General features: G+C 37.5%; 1 protein-coding gene across 3 annotated transcripts in view; it reads right to left on the bottom strand.

The window, feature by feature from the left end:
- tanc1b (tetratricopeptide repeat, ankyrin repeat and coiled-coil containing 1b) overlaps positions 1 to 23,308 on the bottom strand; it is a 183,619-nt gene that overhangs the window by 31,838 nt on the left and 128,473 nt on the right. For all 3 annotated transcript variants that reach the window (XM_067409266.1, XM_067409267.1, XM_067409268.1), the window contains 6 exons: positions 21,787 to 22,018; positions 16,310 to 16,476; positions 11,839 to 12,446; positions 7,348 to 7,456; positions 6,455 to 6,577; positions 21 to 257 (listed from right to left, as the gene is read on the bottom strand). In XM_067409266.1, coding sequence (XP_067265367.1) covers positions 21 to 257; positions 6,455 to 6,577; positions 7,348 to 7,456; positions 11,839 to 12,446; positions 16,310 to 16,476; positions 21,787 to 22,018 — 1,476 coding nt within the window. The remainder of the gene's footprint in view (positions 1 to 20; positions 258 to 6,454; positions 6,578 to 7,347; positions 7,457 to 11,838; positions 12,447 to 16,309; positions 16,477 to 21,786; positions 22,019 to 23,308) is intronic.

The following is a 23,308-nucleotide window of genomic DNA, read 5'->3' as shown; positions in this document are numbered from 1 at the left end:
CATATATATCTATACTCTACCTTGGCTCCTCTCTTACAGAGAAGACTGACCAGCCCCAGATGACCAGCGGCCGCTGAGTAACACAAAGAGCTCATGCCGTTCTCTGAAACCACGTCCACGTTCGCTCCAAACTCCAGCAGCAGGGCGGCCATTTCCTGATGGCCCAGGTGAGACTGGACACAAAGGACCGGGGCGTTGTTCAACACCTCCGTACGATAGTTGACATTCGCTCCACCCAGCATCAGCAGACGGCTCACCTAGAGACAGAAACGAGACAGTTTAGAGACTGACAAATGATGTGTTTATTATGTGTCTGAATCAAAAACTCTAAAACTCTTCAACCAAATCCCTAAAATCGACTTTGATTTTCAGTTGTTCAGAGCTGCCGGTTGTCATTTATCTTCCACCAGCCCTCATATTGTGTCTTTCTTTGTAAAACAATGCCTCATCCTGTGTTTAAAGTTCACTACGAACAAACTGCTGATTGGTAAAGCATGCTGATCACAATTCACAGACTCATTAAGCGCTTCAGCGCGAGGCGGCACATTGTGTCCCAGTCATTAATCAGCCTGGATTCTGCTTTTGATAAGCGTATGAATAACAAACGTTTAATCAGCAGCGGCTGCGCGGCCCCAGAGGCTCGAGAGCGCCTGGAAATGAAATTTGTTTTATTTACCAAAACCACATGAGAATGTTTAGACTCCACCTTGAGGAATAGAGAGAGAGATGGAGAAGAAGAGGCGAAAGATAAATATAAAATACAGCTGCACAGCAATTACAGCAGCCGAACTCGACTAACACTCACTGAGAGCCACGTAGAGAGTTCAAGGATGACTTATTCACACCGAGAGGAGAAACGTACAATACGTTTTACAGTTTGATGCGAGTTTTTACACCATATTTAATCAACTCAGGATGAGGAGAGAAAGTAATTAGCTTTTCACAATGAAAGAGTTCAAAGGTTATGAGCAAAAATAAATAAATAAATCCAGCCACCCATAGCTACTTATCCAGGACTGGGTCTGGAGAAGAAAATAAATAAATAAATAAATACATCAAATTTAAGCTGATGGTGGTGCTAAGAGGGTTTTACTGTGTTACATATAATGTGGTATGTAATATATTAATTTTATATAGCATTAAAAATGAAACATGTATTTATTTTTATTTAGAATTTATGACATTTAGGCACATCTATAATTCATTAATATAAAAGTAATGCACACCACTAAAAAATCATATACAGTATATAAAAAGTGTGTATATATATATATATATATATATATATATATATATATATATATATATATATATACACTATATTTAATAGTATTTGTTGTACAGCCATTAATTTATGGTGTATTAAGGCCCCGATTTGCTTCAAACGAAATCGAAGAACGAACTGATGTGTCGTCATTTTGAACAAAATCAGACCAAAATGAAGCGAACTCTCAGGAAAAGTTCACTTCAGCTGCAAAACACCTTTGTACTACCACTAGTCCGTGACGGTAACGTAATAGGAGGTGTGCAATGAAGCTCCGCCTTCTTTCACACCGAACTGTTCTCTGACTCATTTCATGTGTTGAGTCTGTCTAGGTAAGTTTTCTTTGCATTAAAACACGAACACACTGGATAGCCGCTTTATAGTAAAAAATGAAGCTGTGCTTCTGTGAAATGAGGCACTGACACTGTTTTTCATGTTTGATACTCAGTGCTTCCCACAGGTTTGAAATATACTTGCAGTGATAGCCGGGCGAAAAATCCTCCTATTACCCACGGCACAAAAATGGTTTGCTACATGTGACAAACAAATAATGTGTGATTTTTAACAGTATTTTTATTTATTTAAATTAATTTTAATTACATAGCATATTACACTTAATTACATACTAATATTATGCATTATTATGCATTGTAAATTATGCAAAATTACAGCATTTAAATGGTTCACCTTTTCGTATGTTCTCCTTGCTGTCATATAGGGTCTCTCTCAGTGAATGGGACACAGATTTTACTAGTAAAATTTATAAAATCAATAATATATGTGTCAAATAATGTTCTTAGTCTTTTCTTCCTGTGGGGGAGACTACAATAATTTACTATGAATTAAATGGAAATCAAATTAAATACAATTTATTGTGTAACCAAAATACCAATAATGCCCAAAAGAAAAAGAAAAAACTTTGAGTGTGACTTTTAAGCCTGAAATACACCGGGACTTTTATTTTGAAATGTCTGATCTATTGCAGGCTGATCCTTCAGATTCTTACAATCATCTAAAACATTTTATATAAAGGTTATAAAGTAGACATTGTAATAATTCATCAACTTGAGTTCATTAGCAATCACTTGGCATAAATCTGCGCTTTTCATTGATTGAGAATCACTTTGAAGCAGTCTGAAGCGCTGTTGCGCAAGCTTGTAGAAAACGCAACAGCGCCCCCTTGTGACTTTGCAAAATGCAGCGCCCGTGGGAATGCTAGCGGGAGTAAACAGTTCTGACCCACACATAACGAGCAGGTACGAAACGACTAGTTTATCGATCGCGGATGGTTTCATTATCTTGTGCGGATATAAAAGTATAAGAGGATAAAAATAATAAAAGCAAAAATGTGTCTCTAAATATACTTGGGCGGCCGTTATTAAATGTGGGCGGCCCGCCCAAGTAAAGTCTATGTATGGGAAGCACTGGATACTGTAAGCTTGCTTTTAAGCAGTCTATTGAATAAAATGCCATATAAATAAACATGACGTGATGTATCCACCTTATTCCTACACCCCATGACGCTTTGCGTGAATTATGGTTGTAACTTTCGTTAAGCTGTTAACAATCAGTTAAAGGCTCGCTCTATGAACACAATAATAAGTTTTTTTAAACTGGGTACAATGAGACAACATTATGGTACTCACCCCTCAACCATTGAACATTACAATGACATTTAAAAGTGTAAAAGCATCAACAAACAACTACAACAGAGCATGAATAACCCCAAAAGACCGATTCTTTCCACAGCAATAATGAATAAGTTACATACGACTGTAGTAATATATATCTGTATTAGTGCTGGGCGGTATACCGGTTCATACCGAATAACGGTATTTATTTTTGTTATGATATGAATTTTGATGATACCGCAATACCGGTATGTGTCGCTTAACCAACGTTCGGAACGCGGCGCAGCGTCACTGTTTGAGAGCGTCCCGTTTCACTGTTGCACTGTAGTGAGAGCACAGCAGAGATCGCATCACAGCCTATGGTAAGTCTGAAATCACCCCCTAAAGCCTCATTCACTATTCCCTACATTATCCACTTATATTGTTCACTTGAAAGAGTGAATGAAAGCGAGTGAGTGAATTCGGACAGCCGTTGTGTGTAAATCAGCTGTACACTCGTTATTGCGGAGCAATGTGAGATTGAAAGAGTGCACTCAATAACGTCCACTATGGTTTCGGACACCACTACAAATGGCTGTCGCCTCAAATAATGCCCTATTTGAGGTTATAGGGGGCGATTTCGGATTCAGCCCTTGATTACAGGTGGTGCGCGAGATAGAGCGTTTCTGTGCAGAGCGCCGTGATAAGGTTAACGTTCTCCACATGTTTAAGTTTTTTAAGGACCTATTTCATATACTCTAGCGCTCTGAACATGAACCAGCAGTGTGTACGCACACATATTTCATCACGTCTTCTTCAAATGAAATGCAATCTTACGCAAAGGAAACTGAACTGTACGTCTGATCACGACCGCAATGACACGATGGTACACAGAAGAGTAAATATACTGACAATTCAAAGAAGAACGTGAAAAAATGTAACTGCTTTATTCTTTCTGTGTTAAACTTACGTGTGTCGTTTGTTCAGAGACTGTAGTGCTCTTAAATGTACTGAAAATATCCTTAGACAGTTTAAATGTTCTTCCGCGTTTCTCCCTCATTTTGGCAGCTTGTTTTTATAAAGGGTTATATTTTTAAAATGCTTAAGGTGCCCTCAACTTTTTTTTTTCTCTTTCTCCATGGTCATATTTTAATATTCATGTGTCTGTAATGAGTGTTTCAGGTCTGTGTTTTATTGGTTGTTGTCTCCCCACAGCATCATTTTGTGGGGCTTTGTAAACCTTTATTAACTCTGGATTTTTTCTACAATATTCACTCATCATGACAGTAAAACAGGGTATTCTAGTCAATCTACTGCAGTATTTCCTCTCTCAATCAGTAGAAAATGTGGTTAACGCCTGGACATGCATAGGGAAAAAAATACCATCATATACCGTGAAACCGATATAATTTTGAAAAATACCGTGATATAAATTTTTGGTCATACCGCCCAGCACTAATCTGTATTATGTAACATACATTGCCTTGATCAAAAATGTTCATTAACTTCAGCATTGATACTATTTCAAAGTGATTTCCGTCATTTTGACAAATAAATAATTTTATTTACCTGTGAAAACAAACCTGGAAAGAGACGTAAGGATTTGAGGAGAAAAACAAGAGATTCTTCCTGCATTGCAGTGAATTATTAATGGTATATATTGTAAATTAAATCAGGAGAATAGACCAAAATGTGCAGATTATGTTGTCCTTTTTCATACTATTACAGAGGAATAAAAAGGGGGAAAAAAAATAATCATGAGGAAAAAAATGCAGTGACTGAAAAGAGCTCTTACTATAGATATTCTTGTTATAACGCTGTGTTAAAATACCAAGCATTACGTTATTCTGAAGATGTCTGTAATTAAAAGTTGACAGCTCATTCAGTCAAACTGATGGATAAGCTTTATTTGTTGTGCAACCGTATGATTTAAAATGAATTGTTTCAGTCTTTTTGAATAGAAGTTCCCAAACCGAAAGTGCCACCCATAATTCAAAACGCAGTAGGCTCGTCGGGAACAAGGTGGATAAAAAAATGCTTGCTGTTTTCTCATTTTAGTTGTGTTTATTTTGTTACTGAGAGCAAAGAGCGCAGCACATATTTACATATTCATCTAAACGCTGCTCAGCAGTGTGGACAGCGTATGATTTTCAATAACAGTATATCGCTGCTCACGTATTTCATACCCCTTAACGAAGAATGAAAAAGAACTTCGCCATGAATATATCGGGGCCTTTACAGTAATTATTCATTAAACATGTGAATGCATTATTGTAATTCTGATTCATAGGGTAAATGTGCTTTATTATCATCAAAATGACACCATGCAAATTTTAATGGACCTAAAAACAGGTTTCCTTTTTTTAATGCAAAATATATAATAATATTTATTCAACATAAAAAAGCGGTAGAGAAAAGCAGAGAAAGAGTTCATTGCCTCTGTCATTGTGAGCAATGTGTGTTTGCAGTCCATAGTGTTCAAAAGAAGACGCGTTGAAAGGAAGAACCTGAAGGAGGAGGACATTATGAAAGTTAATAGATGAGGATGAAAATAAAATCACTTTTGCTTCAAGCTAAAATCCATCATTTCTGCTGATAATTGCTCTGGAGTCTCAGTACAGCGGCCGTCCTCTATTACACACACAGAAATCATCTGGATGACTTTACTTTAAATGACCTTTAGGTTATTAAATTTGCACTAAATCTAAAACGGTTTGGTAATTACTGAAAATGTCAAGTGTTCTTTCCGACGTTTATCTGGGTTTTTTTTTCCCAATCTTCGTATTAAAACGATGGAGTGAAGACATGCGGCATTAATCCGATAATTAACAGAGGATTTTAATGTTTGATCAATACGGACATAATCATAAGATTGTTTTGCATTAGAATAATGTGAAAATGTATTCAGTCGAAACCTGCTGCCATCAAACTCAGTGTTAAGTAGAGCTCATCAGTGCCTGGATCATTTCTTGTTCGTTCGATACTTTCGGCGAAATTCATTCACACACACACACACACACTTCTATTATATACACACATTACTGAATAAATGAAGTGACTTGTCTGAACTATAACGCTGCTGAACGCTGGACTTCAGCAGTTCTAATGATGTTGTCTCATTATAAACTTTTGCATGAGGAGCTCATGAGTAATGTCATTTAACAGAACAGGGAAGATGAGTAGGGGGTCAAAAGTCAGTGGCAAACACTGCATTCTAATTGGCTCTCTCTGAGTCATCTGTGTAGAAAGAGTTACACATCAACACCAGGTATTATATGATGAAGACAGCTACAAACAGTCTAAATGCATTTAAAGCTATACTATGTATCTTTTTTTTTTTTTTGTTCAAAATTAACATCATCCATCCAAAACATGTTTTGTCTTATCCCTTTTCACTATGTTATGCCTATTAAAAGTATTTATAGGTCGACATGGAGCAGCTAATCCAGAACTGAAGCACAACCAAAACAAAAAGTTTTGTTTTTTAACTGTTAGAGGGCCAAAAATTACCTTTAAAAAGTCTCTTGAACGGGCAAAAAATGTCCAGAAACAAGACGGCTGAAAAACAGTATGTGCTGACCTTTACATTGGGCGTGTAGAGGTTCCTCAGGGAGGCCAAAGCAGCAGATAGACCATCAGTACTACAGCTGATCCATAAGGCCTGAAGAACACTGGACGACACACCGGTCTTCTTACTCAGACCCTTCGAAAGAACACACACATATATCATGAATAATATATTACAATAAATATATAAATTATACATTTATATGTATTCATATTATAGTTGACATTACAGTGGACATTCATTTGTAATGAAGTGTGTTCTGTGAAATCCTGATGGATGGATGGATGGATGGATGGATGGATGGATGGATGGATGGACGGATGGACGAACAGACAGACAGACAGATAGATAGATAGACGGACAGACAGAACGATGGATGGATGGATGGATGATGGATGGATAGATAGATAGACAGAACGATAGATAGATAGATAGATAGATAGATAGATAGATAGACGGACAGACAGAACGATGGATAGATAGATAGATAGATAGATAGATAGATAGATAGATAGATAGATAGATAGATAGATAGATAGATAGATAGATAGATAGATAGAACGATGGATGGATAGATAGATAGATAGATAGATAGATAGATGATAGATAGATAGATAGATAGATAGATAGATAGATAGATAGATAGATAGATAGATAGATAGATAGAATGACAGACAGACAGACAGACACAGATAGATAGATGGATAGACAGAATGATGGACAGACAGAACGATGGATGGATGGATGGATGGATGGATGGATGGATGGATGGATGGATGGATGGATGGATGGATGGATGGATGGATGGATGGATGGATGGATGGATGGATGGATGGATAGATAGATAGATAGATAGATAGATAGATAGATAGATAGATAGATAGATAGATAGATAGATAGAGTACCTTGAAGATGTGAGCTTTCAGGATGTGGTGGCCCAGCTCCATAGTCTGCTGCCTGTTTAACTTCCCCTCCTGCCTCGACAACATGAAGGCCATCAGTGCATGTCCACTCCTGCAGAGAAACACATGCTGTGTGAATACATGTGCCACAACACACACGCGTTTATGAAGGGATAAGATGACAAGTAGCACTGAGAGACACAAGTTGACTGCCAGAACCAGCTGGTACACATACACCATATAATCCTGCTTTTATTTTTTGCTCACTCTTGCTATTTATTTCACGGTATTTTACAAATTTAATCAGAAAAATGATTCTCATTCATATCCTTGATGATAGCAAAAGGTTGAAAGATGAATTTGAAAAAGATTTTTAAATATGAGACTCCAAACATGATTTTATAATTAGAGCTGTGGTTTTTAACATTAAGTTCTTGACTCGTTATTTGGGTGTCAAATGTTAAGGCCATTTAGATTATAATTAAATTAAAAATATATATATATATATTAATTTTCATTTCCAAGTGGACGCCACTGGCCAATTAAATATGCAGTGCTTTGAGGTCATGTGACAATAACGTTGTTTAGTTCATAAAATCAGATTTTTCTAACCACATTTTAATGAAAGATCAATTCCATGTAATTTAGGGTCAAATCTTTTAATCCTTGAGATCAAACGAGGTTTTTGTTAGGTAAATCTTTGGCTAAAAGCTCTGTATTTGATGCAAGGCTCTGAAAGCATCTCTGTGTTGGCATGCGTTTGGTCCGTCTGGAGCGGCGCCCCCGCAGAACACAGGAGAGGAGTGGAATAGGCTGCTTTAGTGTTCCCCGGCTCTCACTGGTGTTAATTAACCGAGCTTCATTAAAAGGCCACGCATGAATGCAGCTGGCTTTGATCAGCTCTATATCTCCTCTACATTAAACTCAGTCCGTCTCCTTTCTTTTCTCCCTCTTTCAGCAGCGGAATAACAAGGCAGAGTCTCAGGGAACTTTTTAGAAGTCCCTCTTTTTCAGGGCCAACTTTTCTAGTCTGGAGTCTGGACCTGGAGAGGGTTCAGGGAGGTGAGTGATGAATAGGACACAGACGAGCCAATCAGAGCGCTCAGACACAAACTGCAATGAGAATAGGATACGGACAGAATCCCAATTAAATGAGCTAAAACTGGAGTGACTATACATACATACATATATATATGGGTCAATGACGTGACGGGTCATTTTTTGGTCCAAAGGCATTAATAATAATATTAAAAAACAAGATATGACATCCAAAGTATGTAAGGTAGTACAACTAGATCTTTTATTGAATCCAAAAGGTTTTAATTATATTTTGCTACATATAAAGGTATTTTAAAGATTTTGAAGTGCCAAAGGGTCATTCAGTTTATCCGTCCAAAGGCCAATACAGCCATTTCCTTTGAGATTAAAATATCTTAAAATGCAATAAATTTATATTTTTTATTCTGGCATGATTTTATAACATCATACATCAACATAGTGCAAAATGGTATTAAAATATGTGTAGAAGTCGTTGCTTTAATATGAGAAACAATGTCCAGAAAAATGAATTTCATTGATGTCATTCGGAGTAACCAATATAAAGGGACCATTTTGGATCAAGTCATGCGGTCAGTATCATGTGGCAGGATGTGACATCATTCAAAGGACCACATGGTCATGAAGCAAAGTAACTCTCTTTTAAATATGTGAAAAATTCATGTTTTCACTTGATCATATGCATGTCCCATCAGGTCATTCGGTGCAACCGCTATAAAACATGGAAAATGTTGTAATATTTTAAAAACTTGTACTAAATATAAAATGTTTGATTGTTCTTTTGCTAGCTAGCTAGATATCAGCCTGTTAGCATTGTTTGAAAATATCATCATTTGGTATAACCAAAAGTGTCATTCAATTTTGGTTAAACCGAATGACTTTTTTGGTGACACATTTTGTCCATATTAGATATATATACATATATAAAAAAAGAGACAAAAGCAGTGTTAATTAATTATAAAAAGCACAATCCCATTGTTAACACAACAAATCTTCTAAATTAATTATATCTCCATTATGTTTTTTTACTTTTAAAAACCTTATTCATCAATGACCCATATATATTTTTTAATATGTCTATAAAGTTTTTAGTTTGTTATTATAATTTTTGTTTGTTTTATTTTAAATAAATAAAAATGTTTTGGTTTCAGTAGCGTCTGACTATCATCAAAGCTGGACTAGTAATATATTTCCAAGTAATTAAATAAGAGGAAACAGGATGTTGCACAGACATCTTAAATCAGCACTGGCTTTCACCATCTCATCAAGGAGATCAGGACGATATTTCATTAGCCGACTGTGAAGACAGATCAGGAATCTCACACACATACACAAACACAATCTGTCTGTGTCCAATCAGGAAACTCCTGTTCTTATGTTAATAAAGTCAGTAAATTCAACAGTGTCTGGAGCTCAACAGACGAAAGAGAACAACATCCTCACCTAAATATCTATTTAAACATTCAATATAGTATACTGTACATCCATCATAATGAACAGAGCTGGAGACTGCAGGAGTGTCAGAGCTGTCAAATTCAAGACTTACATTAAGTGCTGTTTAACAGTCAATGTGCACAAACTCAGAGTTCGTGCACTTGTCATAATATGCAGCTTTTGTGATTTTTCAGCTTTTTTTTTGGATAATTTTTTCCACTGGAAATACAGACTTGAATATTCAATAATAGAGTCAAGCCGTTGGCTCTTTATTAAACTGTAATATCTCTAGACCTGAGCGATTGAATATTAACAATGTATTACAATGATTTTGCAAGCAATATAAAATTAAGCATATTCATGAACATTGCAATGATTTTATCTGGTCATTAAGTTGTCATTAGACTCACGAGTATGAGAGTGTAGACATTATAATAGCATCTCTCATTTAAACTTCAGTAACAAAAACAGTATTAGAGCTGTTAAATTGATGGTTTCTCTAAAAATATGCCTGTGTGTGTACGTGTGTGTGTGTGTGTGAGTGATGCTCAAAGTTCAATGCAAAGGGAGATATTTTCTTTTACAGAAATCACTTTTTAAGGACTACAATAAACGGCTGGTAGGGACTACAACAAGCTTCTTCCCAGTTGGTGACATCACTAACCCTAAAATTTACATAAACCCCGCCCCTGAGAACACACAACAAATGGGGCGGGGCCATGTTGGGCTGCTTTAGAGAAGAGGAAGAGTTGTTGTAGTAGACTGTTGTTGTCATGCCGTCATTTTACGCCGGACTGCTTCACAAACGAGGGTCAATTCAACACAAAAGATGAACATGACGGCACATGCTAGTGGATGAGTTGAATCAACTCCACAGCAACTACATCAATTTATCCACTAACCATTCAGAAACGTCTAAAAGTTGTAACTTCTTCCTGAGTCTCTCCATCAGTGTCGACTCCGGTTTGAACAATGTAAGGCTGAACACCGTTACTGACAATCCTCATTTTGGCTGCGTGAGATTCTCCAGCTTTGTTGTTGTTGAGCTGTTAAAGCTCCGCCCTCTTCTGGAGCAGCAGCTCATTTGCATTTAAAGGGACACACACAAAAACTGTGTTTTTGCTCACACCCAAATAGGGGCAAATTTGACAAGCTATAATAAATTATCTGTAGGGGATTTTGAGCTGAAACTTCACAGACACATTCTGGAGACACCAGAGACTTATATTACATCTTGTGAAAGGGGGATTATAGGTCCCCTTTAAAAGTTAAATTTTTAGTATGGTCTGCCTCAGTGGTCTAACAGCGCTCATCAATGTCAAAATGATTGAGATGGCAAATTAAATCAAAATAGGCGGAGTTTCCTGTTCACAGAAGAAGAGCAAGAATTCAACCATGAAGCGTCAATTTAACATTGAAAGGGAGTGAGACAATATGAAGCCTAAATAGCGAAATATTTAATACATCAACTGTTTTGCAATAGAAATGTTAAACGACCGACAGTATCATCCAGTGATGCAAACTACTTGAATTTTTCTCAAATATGGCCCTTTTTGAATTGAAGATGTGCATTTAAGTGTAATCACATAGGTAATGTCACACGTGACATAGGCGGAAGTACCACAGTAGGGTGAAAAACATCTAATTTTCTGTCTACGTCAAGCGTAACCTTTCCAACATGATTACGTAATGTGTGGAGCATCTCAGAGCAGTGCAAGACGAGCATTTGAGGTTAAAAAAGTACATACATTTTTTTTTTTTTTAGAAAATGAGCAATGTTTTCTCTAGATCAGACACTTATTCCTCATCTGGGATCATGTAGAGCTCTTTGAAGCTGCACTGAAACTGACATTTGGACCTTCAACCCGTTAAACCCCAGTGAAGTCCACTAAATGGAGAAAAATCCTGGAATGTTTTCCTCAAAAAACAATTTTTCCTCCACTTTCTTATGTTCCTATAAGACATTAACACATTTACATTAAACTACACAACACTGAAGCTCACCTGGGGTCACACAGGAAGTCCGAACTCTCTCCATCCGCTCGCCACACCAGCCACTCTCTGAAGGACGGGTGGCAGAACATCCGCGTCTTATCCCTGCGCTTGATGAGGAAACACGAGAGGGTCTCCATCCTCTGCTGGAAGTCGTCCCACAGCAGCTCTCCTCGCTCACTGCCCGCATTCAGTGCCTGAAACAGCTGCTCGTCCGTCATGGGGTGAAGAGAGGCCAGCGCCACGTTGAGAACGGGCACAGCGCGCTCGAACGCAGAGTTGGTCATGAACTTCATGTTACACTGCAGCAGGTAGAGCTCCGACAGAGAGACGGGCACCACCTTGTAGCTGGCGCTCTTGATGACCAGATGACCCTTCTCGAAGAGGTCAAGGGTCAGTTTGAGGTACAGGTACGACCCCTGGCTGCGGGAGGTGAGGTGGGAGCTGACTTTGCCCACGATGATGGGGTCGGCCTTGCCGTTGAGGGAGATGTTGTTGAGTATGTTCTGGCTGCCATTGATGCGGTACTGTATGTAGGCGTTCAGGTCCATCCCGATCTCCTTGTTGTCCGGGAATTCATCCAGGCTGATCTTGGAGAAGGGAAGCAGACTGGTGATCTCCTGTAAAGACAAGGCGGGAATGTCAAGAAGTGTCTCACTGAATATATTATGTTTCCAAAGAACATTATTTAGACAGGACGAGTTTTCCCAGAGGGGGTCAGTTTATGTTTTGGGTCATTCTCAACCTGTTGAATTTTTGATCTTTACAGTTTGAATTCAGTTCAGTTATTATTTTTTTCTCTCATAAAAGCTAATGGAAAGTATTTATAACATTATTATTAGTCATAAAGAATGACTTGATTTTAGTTAATTATTTTATTATTTTATATTATTTCACTGACAAATTCCAATTTAAAACCTAGAAAAATATTTATTTCAATGAAAATACTTTTCAAAAAAATTAAACAATGAATCATACGGGGGAAAAGTCTATTTAAATGTAAATAATTTTTTTAAATGTTGAGAAAATTAACGTGGAACAGCCTCTGAACAACTCAACTTTAAACTTTTGTAATTTCAATATAGTATATAAAATACTATAATATTTATATAAACTATATAAGTTTTAACACTGAAAACACCAATGGAAATCATATTATGCATTGTTTTTAAATTATTTATATTAATAATAAAAACCAACAAATAACTGTAAAAGTCACTGAAGTGGTGTACCAGATGAAGGTATTTGGCGAGATCAAATAATAATAATAATAATAATAATAATTAAAAAAAGTTTTATTAAATTAGTTTATTCAGTATAAATTTATTTCAAAATAAAATAAAAAAATAAAATAAAATAATAAAATCATAAAATAATTATAAAATAAAAAAATACAATAAAATAAAACAAAACATTTACTAAATTTGTTTCATTATTTAGTAAACTGGTATAAATATAATAAAAGAAAATAAAAGAAAAAAATTCAATAAAATAAAACAAAACAAACATTTACTAAATTTGTTTCATTATTTAGTAAACCGGTATAAATAAAATAAAATAAAATAAAATAAAACTTTTACTTTATGTGTTTCAGAACTAAAAAGTCAAAGGACAGGTTTTTCATCATATCTTAACTAGATAACACATACAGATAGTATGTTTGATAGAATCAATGACAGGAAGTCATGTGGCCAGAATGCACCTGCACATATGGTCTTCACAGACACTAAAACTTGTGCTGAACCTCATTTCAAAGGCTGCGTCCTCCAGAGGTCACATTTGAAGGCTGCATACGTCATCGAGGCGGCCTCATTTAAGAAAAGTAACCGTTAGATTGTAAAGTAAGAAAGAAATTACAGTATTTTACACCTCACAAGGAATAACAGTCCATTTAATATAGTTACTTTTCTTAAATAAGACATCCTTGATGACATATGCAGGCCTCAAATGTGACCTCCAGAGGATGCAGCCTGAGACGCAGCTACGGTTTTCTCCAGGCATCACATTTACTGACAAACACTTAAAGGCTTTTTCTTTACACTCATACAAAATCACCAGGGTCCACAAGGTCAGTTGGAAGACTGGACACACACACACACACACACACACAGTCAATAGAGCCAACAATGCTGCCCATATTGCAGAAATAACACAGTACCGCAGTGGAGAGAGAAAAACAGAATGAATTTTACATCACACACACACACAAGTCTCATCCAGCCGCCACACGACACGCTGATGAGGAACACAACAACACGCTCCCCGTGAGATGCGTCCTGCTACCTGGAGAAACTGCTGGATGAAAGGCTTCAAAGGCTGCGGCGATGCGTTACACCTTCATCATCACACACAACTGAACAGATCAAATCACACTAGAAACTGCCAAAACACCTGATTATAAGTTCAAATGATCAAGGCATGTTTTCTTAACAGTTTATCATGAGGAAGAATTATATTTAATCACATGCACCTTTAAAATAAAGCAATATTTACCTACATATATTTTCATATACATTTTACCCTATTTGATACACAAGTCTCTAAGGCTACTAGTGCTGTCAATCAATTTAAAAAATGAACTAATTAATCACACATTTTTCTGTAATTAATCATGATTAATGGCACTTAATATTTAAGTTTTTAATATATTTTCATATTGTAATAATTTCACATTTAATCTCCAAATTAATGTAGAAACAACAAAGATATTTTATATATATATATATATATATATATATATATATATATATATATATATATATATATATATATATATATATATATATATATATATATATATATATATATATATATATATATATATATATATATATATATATATATATATATATATATATATATATATATATATATATATATATATATATATATATATATATATATATATATATAAAATGGTGTTGAAAACATGCGTTTATTATGTGAACCGTTTTAGTGTATTTTACTTTGTTAAAAGTATTAAAATGTTAAAAAGCATTTTAAATCTACTAGGCTACAGTGACTGTAAATAAAAAATCTCCCTTTTATACCATTTCAGAGCAAATACATAAATATCATGATGTATAACAAACAGTCAAAAGGCTGAAAAATATCGGTCAGTCCTAGACTGGCTCTCCTCACTTATAGTGACAGCTAGACACAGAACACTTTAGGAGGCTTTCATAAGTACAAAAACACACATTTGTGCTCATTCTTTCACTCACACACACTCCAATCTGTCGTCTGACACGTATCAAACAGTAGATGATTCTGCTCTGCTAGTCGAGCACTACCTTTTTCAAGCTGTCAAAACGCCGCCAACACGAACACTCTCTCGCTCTCGAATTCGCTCCCTTTTCCTTTTCGCCTCCTACTGTCTGGATTACTGTCTAGCTGTCATACGGTCTCATTTGGAGGGTCAATGTTCCTTATTAGAGCTACAAGATTCTCCTGCCGAAAGTGACAAGACGAGGTGGAGAAAGTCTGAAATGGTGAAGGTAACATCAAACCTGCTCTGAGCGCATTAGAAGAATATGGGTGAATCTGACAAAACGCATCTCACCACCAAATGAAAAGACATAATAAGAAGAAGACTATAGAGTGCAACAGTGCCCGTCCCCTTTTTCAGCAGTGCTGGTTTCAGAAGTATTTTTTCATTCATTTTTGTAAAAAGTCACGTTAAAGCGTTATATGAACCATTGCGCGCAGAGTTAAAAAACAATGCAGAAATATAAAACTATGCATTTTAGAACATTGATTATATTTATTAAAAAAAACTATATTTTAAGTTTATTTCAAAATATGCATACTGTATATATAAATATTTCAGTATTTTGAGAGCGTGGGCAGAGCTAAAGAGCTCTTCTAGAGCAGTTTGCTTGTTTCGACTCTCTGATTGGTGGACTTTTCTGTACAGCATCATTACGAATTCCGCTGTTAAACACAATTATTTTAAAAATAAGTTGAAATCATGTGGGCATGTTCAACAGACGCAAATATCATCAATTAACAACCTTGTATCTCACTGTAGGGCTATCTTTATAAGTTATCATTAAAAATGAATTTACCTATGGAGAAAATAAATGGAGTTTTTAATTCCGGACTCCAACTGTTGCACTCTATTTACTTTAAGCAAAACATAATTTGCATTTCTCTTTTGATTTGGGGGTGAAATATGACTCACTGTGCAAAAAAACATTATGGCCACACAAACCACATTTATAAATGCATTCAATGTTGTCTGACTCATATTTTCTCATATATTTAGTAGTTATGTTCATGGTTTTTAAAGATTAGGGCGTCAAACAATCTGTCTAATTTGACAACCTTCAACAACAAAATATACTTTTAAAAGTAGATAATTTGCTATCCTAACTACAGCTGCTTAGCATTACTGACCCACCAGAACAGACCTGCCACCTATTTTTGGGTTGTGACCCGCAGCTTTAAATCTTCCAGACAACAGCAGATATTCATGTCTCACCACAAGGCTTGTTCTCACGGTGACGATCAGTTTCAGCCAGTTGGGGAACTTGGAGATGATCTTGGTGATGAAGGAGGCGACAGTGTCGCCATAGTCTGGCTTGTGAAACTCCGCCTCGTTTAGCCCGTCAATCAAGATGATGCAATCTTCCTCTGGAATCTTCCTCTCTGACAGACAAAATTAAAAACATTAAAATACAGAAGAATTATTCGTTTTTAATTTGTTTTTTAAATATTAACATTTTAGTTGTAGTTATGCTATTCCCGTTCATTTTTGTGCTTCAACTTCAACTTATTTCAGTTTATTGACAAATATTTCTAATGTTTGTTAATGTAATTCATTTTTCCAGGAGCTCATTGCTTCTACCTTCAGTTAAACTGCTAACAGTGATTGTAAATTAATTGTCTAAATTATTGCATTATTTACTAACTGCATGCTTTAAATTGTGACGTTGACATGCATTCTCTGTAAAGCTGCTTTGAAATGATATGTATCGTGAAAAGCGCTATACAAATAAATGTGCATTGAAATGTAAATTTTAAGTTTAAATTTTACCAACTAATATTTGTATTTTATTTTAGCTTTATTTCAATTAACAGAAATGTTCTTAATATTTTTAGTTTATTGATAATAACCCTGCTGATATTTTTATCAACCATAAAAATGCTGTAAAAATAAATTGCTATAAAGAGATAAACAGGTGTCAGCTATGGAAGCTTGTTTCTGCCAATAAATAAAAAAAAAATAAAAAAGGTTTGCATCTCACAATTGTGACTTTTTTCCCCTCAGTATTGTGAAATTTAAACGCGCAATTGCAAGTTTTGTCAGAATTGTGTTATAAAGTCAGATTTTCAAGATAAAGCCACAATTCTGACTTTTTTCTCTGACTTTCTTATTTTCTCAGAATTGTGAGATATAAATTCACAATTGCGTGATATAAATTCTGACTTTATAACATGCAATTGCAAGTTTATACCACGCAATGTTTACTTTTTTTCTCAATTCTGACTTTATAACATGCAACTTATATATAATATAAGTCAGAAATGCATGATATAAAGTCAAAATTGTGAGACAAACTCGCAATTCTTTTTTCCCCTCACAATTGGACATAACACAATTCTGACTTTTGTTCTTGCAAATGTGAGTTTATATCTCGCAATTCTGAGAAAAAAAAAAAATCAGAACTGTGAGATATAAACACAATTGTGAGTAAAAAAGTCAGAATTGAGAGATAAAGAGTCTACATTTTTATTTCATGGTGGAAACAAGCTTCCATAACCTGCAGCTTCAAATGCAGCTCGTCCAGTTTGAGTCAGAGTTATCCATTAATAAATGGTCACACACCAGGAAAGAGGTCAAGAGAGAGCATAAGAACAACTGTAAATCTACTGAGCTTCAGCACTAATGAGTCTCCTGTGCACTAATGAACTCGATCATGTAACTTTAGATCTGTATCCAAAGTCCAGCTCTAGAAGTGCAATGGTTTGTTCTTTCCTTTGAGTTATGAGGTCATTATAGTTATTCTGCAGAGATCCTAAAACATGAGGACGTTTTCCACGCAGTTGAGACTGACTTCAACATTTCTCAAATAAATAACTAAATAAAATACATCCATATATTATCAATCACTCTGCTATAGAATAAAGAGTGTAATGATGATGAGCACAGATCAGTCCACTTCACAATTAAAGTCCTCAGATGTGGCACGTCTTTGTTTTGCCTCAACCGAAGCATCGCCCTCCGGAGCCGTCAGGAGAACTTTAATAATTCATTACACACGAGATCTGAGCGACTTCCCAGAGCCGAGCAGTCACAGAAGAATAACACAGAGACGGAGAAATAGTTCTTCAGTGAGCGACAGATCAAGAGCTGCACTTCCTCAGCTTTGAAATATTATTTGAATGAGGAACATGGCCGAGCTGCATCCATAAACCATCTCTGCTTTTAAACCTCCACCACAAATCTCTGCGCTGACTTCTTCACGGCATGATGGAGAGCTTCAGGAAAAACTCTTCCCCTCGAATCCATTTCAGTAATGTGTGGCTGGAGCGGACATTCAGAAACATTTTAATTCTTTACCATTTTTTTTTAAATTATTTTCCAAGTAAAATGACTGAACGTTCTTAAAATAAGATCCAATTACTTGAACCAAGATTGCATAATGTATTAAGACTTAAACGTATTATGATGTGCATATGTGTATATAAGAAAGAAAAAACTATAAAACATAAAAAAAAGGTGTACATTGCACATTAATCAACTAACTGATGTTTTTAATGGTGCTTTACAAATAAATTGCCTTGCCTATAAAATATAAAATAATATTGATGAAGAAAAACATTTTTCTTTACAGTATCAGTGCAGGCAGAGCTTAAGATTGGTTTTCATCTGGTTTGTCCTTTCTACTCACGAGGCTGTATTGATCCAGAACGTCTTCCGTTTCCATCATACAAACACAGGGTTTGTTTATCGGTGTCTGAAACGCACACTTCTACAATAAAATATCGATCGAGCTGAGCAAAAGACTGGACCTCCACATAAAACAGACCACAATGACCTTGAGATCTCAGAGACTCAGAGAGAGCCTGAGCTTTAAGAGAAAATAAACACACAGATGACGCAAGATAAACCTGTAGAGGATCAAGAGGAAAAACAGAGGATTCAGTTTTGTAAGAATGTAGACAAACTATTAACTAAATCAAATGTCATGAAAATCATTCAGTTTCAGTATTTTCTTTTTTATAAACTGGAACAGGTTCTCAATTGTCAAACCCGTCATTCTTTTTGAGAAAAAACTAAAGACAGTCTTATTATATATTAGGTCTGATTTAATTCATCTCACTGATTCAATTTCTAAGAAATAAATGTGGGCCAGTACATGAGTGCATCTAACAGCCTTGGGTAAATGGATTTCTCTGCATTTAATGCAACAACAAAGCAAATTCACCCCATTCATATAATCGGACCATCTGCCTGAATATTAAACGCATGCAATCCCAACTCATCCGCTTTAATAAAAGGCTTCATTTCATGATGTTCCTTCTGTCCACATAACCTTTTCTGAACTGTAACAGATGCAGGAGGAAGAGAGCTGGAGGACAGGCCAAAAAAAAAATCACTCAATTATGGAATTAAAATCAACAACATTTGCAACCCATTTTGATTCCATAATGCGATGTATTTCTGAGTGAGCAATGTTTGAATGATATTGTTTTCTTTGCAATATTGTGCAACTGATTAATGCAGTAAGTGATTTCTGAGAAGCAATGTTGACGGTGGATCGGAGCAGCACAACGCACTTGTAGCCAATCAGCAGTAGGGGCGTGTTCACTCATGATGGGGGAGGAGAAATAGTGAGCCAATTAGCAGTAGGGGCGTGTCCAGTCATGGTGGGGGAGGGGAGAGAGTGAGCCAATCAGCAGTAGGGGCGTGTCCACTCATGATGGGGGAGGGGAGAGAGTGAGCCAATCAGCAGAAGGGGCGTGTCCACTCATGATGGCGGAGGAGAGATTGAGCCAATCAGCAGTAGGGGCGTGTCCACTCATGATGGGGCAGGAGAGAGTGTGAGCCAATCAGCAGAAGGGGCATGTCCACTCATGATGGGGGAGGAGAGAGAGTGAGCCAATCAGCAGTAGGGGCGTGTCCACTCATGATGGGGGAGGAGAGAGAGTGAGCCAATCAGCAGTAGGGGCATGTCCACTCATGATGGGGGAGGAGAGAGAGTGAGCCAATCAGCAGTAGGGGCGTGTCCATTCATGATGGGGCAGGAGAGAGAGTGAGCCAATCAGCAGAAGGGGCGTGTCCACTCATGATGGGGGAGGAGAGAGAGTGAGCCAATCAGCAGTAGGGGCGTGTCCATTCATGATGGGGCAGGAGAGAGAGTGAGCCAATCAGCAGAAGGGGGGTGTCCACTCATGATGGGGGAGGAGAGAGAGTGAGCCAATCAGCAGAAGGGGCGTGTCCCCTCATGATGGGGGAGGAGATAGAGTGAGCCAATCAGCAGTAGGGGCGTGTCCACTCATGATGCCGGAGGAGGGTGAGGCAATCAGCAGTAGGGGCGTATCCACTCATAATGGGGCAGGAGAGAGTGAGCCAATCAGCAGAAGGGGCGTGTCCACTCATGATGGGGGAGGAGAGTGAGACAATCAGCAGTAGGGGCGTGTCCACTCATAATGGCGGAGAGAGAGTGAGCCAATCAGCAGAACGGGTGTGTCCACTCATGATGGGGGAGGAGAGTGAGCCAATCAGCAGAACGGGTGTGTCCACTCATGATGGGGGAGGAGAGTGAGCCAATCAGCAGTAGGGGCGTGTCCACTCATAATGGCGGAGAGAGAGTGAGCCAATCAGCAGAAGGGGCATGTCCACTCATGATGGGGGAAGAGAGAGAGTGAGCCATTCAGCAGAAGGGGCGTATCCACTCATAATGGGGCAGGAGAGAGAGTGAGCCAATCAGCAGAAGGGCGTGTCCACTCATGATGGCGGAGGAGAGAGAGTGAGCCAATCAGCAGTAGGGGCGTATCCACTCATAATGGGGCAGGAGAGAGAGTGAGCCAATCAGCAGAAGGGGCGTGTCCACTCATGATGGCGGAGGAGAGAGAGTGAGCCAATCAGCAGTAGGGGCGTATCCACTCATAATGGGGCAGGAGAGAAAGTGAGCCAATCAGCAGAAGGGGAGTGTCCACTCATGATGGCGGAGGAGAGAGAGTGAGCCAATCAGCAGAAGGGGCGTGTCCACTCATGATGGCGGAGGGGAGAGAGTGAGCCAATCAGCAGAAGGGGCGTGTCCACTCATGATGGCGGAGGAGAGAGAGTGAGCCAATCAGCAGAAGGGGCGTGTCCACTCATGATGGGGCAGGAGAGAGAGTGAGCCAATCAGCAGTAGGGGCGTGTCCACTCATAATGGCAGAGGAGAGAGAGTGAGACAATCAGCAGTAGGGGCGTGTCCACTCATGATGCCGGAGGAGAGAGAGTGAGAAAATCAGCAGAAGGGGCGTGTCCACTCATGATGGGGGAGGAGAGTGAGCCAATCAGCAGAAGGGGCATGTCCACTCATGATGGGGGAGGAGAGTGAGCCAATCAGCAGAAGGGGCATGTCCACTCATGATGGGGGAGGAGAGTTAGCCAATCAGCAGTAAGGGGCGTGTCCACCCATGATGGGGGAGGAGAGACAGTGAGCCAATCAGCAGTAGGGGGCGCATCCATTTTTTGTTCTTCCTTTGTCATTCTTTCATCATCTTAGTTTTATTTTTCACTGAGCATTCTTTTGCTTCACTTGAACTATGATAAAGAGACATCCACTCATCACTCATGTATATTGCATGTTTGTGCATTTTGGAGGCGGAGCAATGAAAGGATGGGTGTGTTTGTTTGGGTTGATCTCAAATATCAACAGTGTTTCTCAGAAATCGCTTACTGCACCTTTAAGCAAGTGAATGGGGTGATTTCATGTTGAGGGGCCGGTTGTGTTTCTGTACCTTTGCGTAGGTTGATGAGCGGTTGCAGAATCCCCCTGCGGAAAGCACCGATGGGGTCTTGCACACAAGAGCGCAGACTGAGCATGCTCTGTAGGTGCGGCTCTTTCAGCAGCAGCTCTCTGTATGCGGTGAGCTGATGCGCTCTGCACAGGAGAGCGGCCACACTGTGCACAAACTCAGGAACCAGACACGTGTATGTGTTATCAGCCTGGCAGTAATGATACGCCACCACCTGCAGAGTGAACAAGAGAGAGAGTTTTAAAAACTTCATATGCATCTGATTTACATTTATATTTATGCAGCATTTTCTGTAATTTTTATACAGAAGCCATTTTTATTGTCATATTCAACTCTATGCATTTGCTCTGAAATGGCTTCTTTAGATCAGAAGAACAATTATTTCAACCAAACAATCACTGTATTCAAGTACATTCCAAATGTGTAATGTAAGACGCAAAATACAGTAAAATCTAGTTAAAATAAACTGCACATTCTGCAGTTTTTTACTAAATAAAAAGTGACAGGGTTTCTGCAGGTTTTATGAAGCTAAATCAAGACTTTTTAAAACTTTTTAAGACCAAGTAACGAAAAAGTAAGGAATAAATTGAAAGGGGAAAAATGACAATATGTTCTCTAAATGTAAATGTCTAGGGGTAAACATAATGAGTTGTATTAGCAACACTTCAGAGCTGAAAATACTTCCAACAGTTTCTATTACTTTTTAATTAATTGCTAATTCTAGCTCCTAACCACTAGAAAATGGACCTTCTGATTACACAGCAAAAAAGTGATGTTCTTCCTCAGTATTTTTGTCTTGTTTTCCAGTGCAGTTGTCTAAAGATTCTTAAATCAAGAAACATTTACTTGAGATGCAAAATGACATAAAATATTAACTCGTTTTCTGCGAAATTGACAAAAATGAAGCAAGTTTATGATTAAAACAAGAACAAAGATCTGCCAATAGGCTCAGAAAAATCATCTTTATTCAAAGGGAAGTTTTCATAACAGATAAATATGACAGATATTTGTTCTTGTTTTAAGCATTAAAAAAAAAAAAAACAAGATTTTTCCAAGACTTCATTTTATGCATCTCAAATAGATGTATCAAAGGTGTTTAGATATTTGTATTGAAAAACAGGACAAAAATACTGGGGAAGATATTCATTTTTTGCAGTGCATGCAATATTTCATGCCCTGACATCATGAATTTAAGACTTTCTGCTCTGATTTGAGACCTTTTTAAGGCCTTAGGTTGTGTAAGGGGGAATTAAGATTTTTAAGACTTTTTAAAGACCCGCAGAAACCCTGAATTAAAATGTTTCATCATTCTCATGTATATGCACAGATTTAACAATAAGTTTAAGAAAATCCTGAAATAAAAAACTATTGCGAATATCAAGAGGGACAGAGTTCCATCGAGGGGCTGCATGACTAAAAGTTCTCCATGGTAGTTAAGTGTATTCGTGGTGACTCAAGAGAGAGTGAGAGTCAAGATCTTAGAGTGTGTGAAGGGGTATAAACA

Source organism: Chanodichthys erythropterus, chromosome 14, assembly GCF_024489055.1.
Source record: "Chanodichthys erythropterus isolate Z2021 chromosome 14, ASM2448905v1, whole genome shotgun sequence".
Taxonomy (NCBI): Eukaryota; Metazoa; Chordata; class Actinopteri; order Cypriniformes; family Xenocyprididae; genus Chanodichthys; species Chanodichthys erythropterus.
This window is presented reverse-complemented; position numbering and strand designations above follow the sequence as displayed.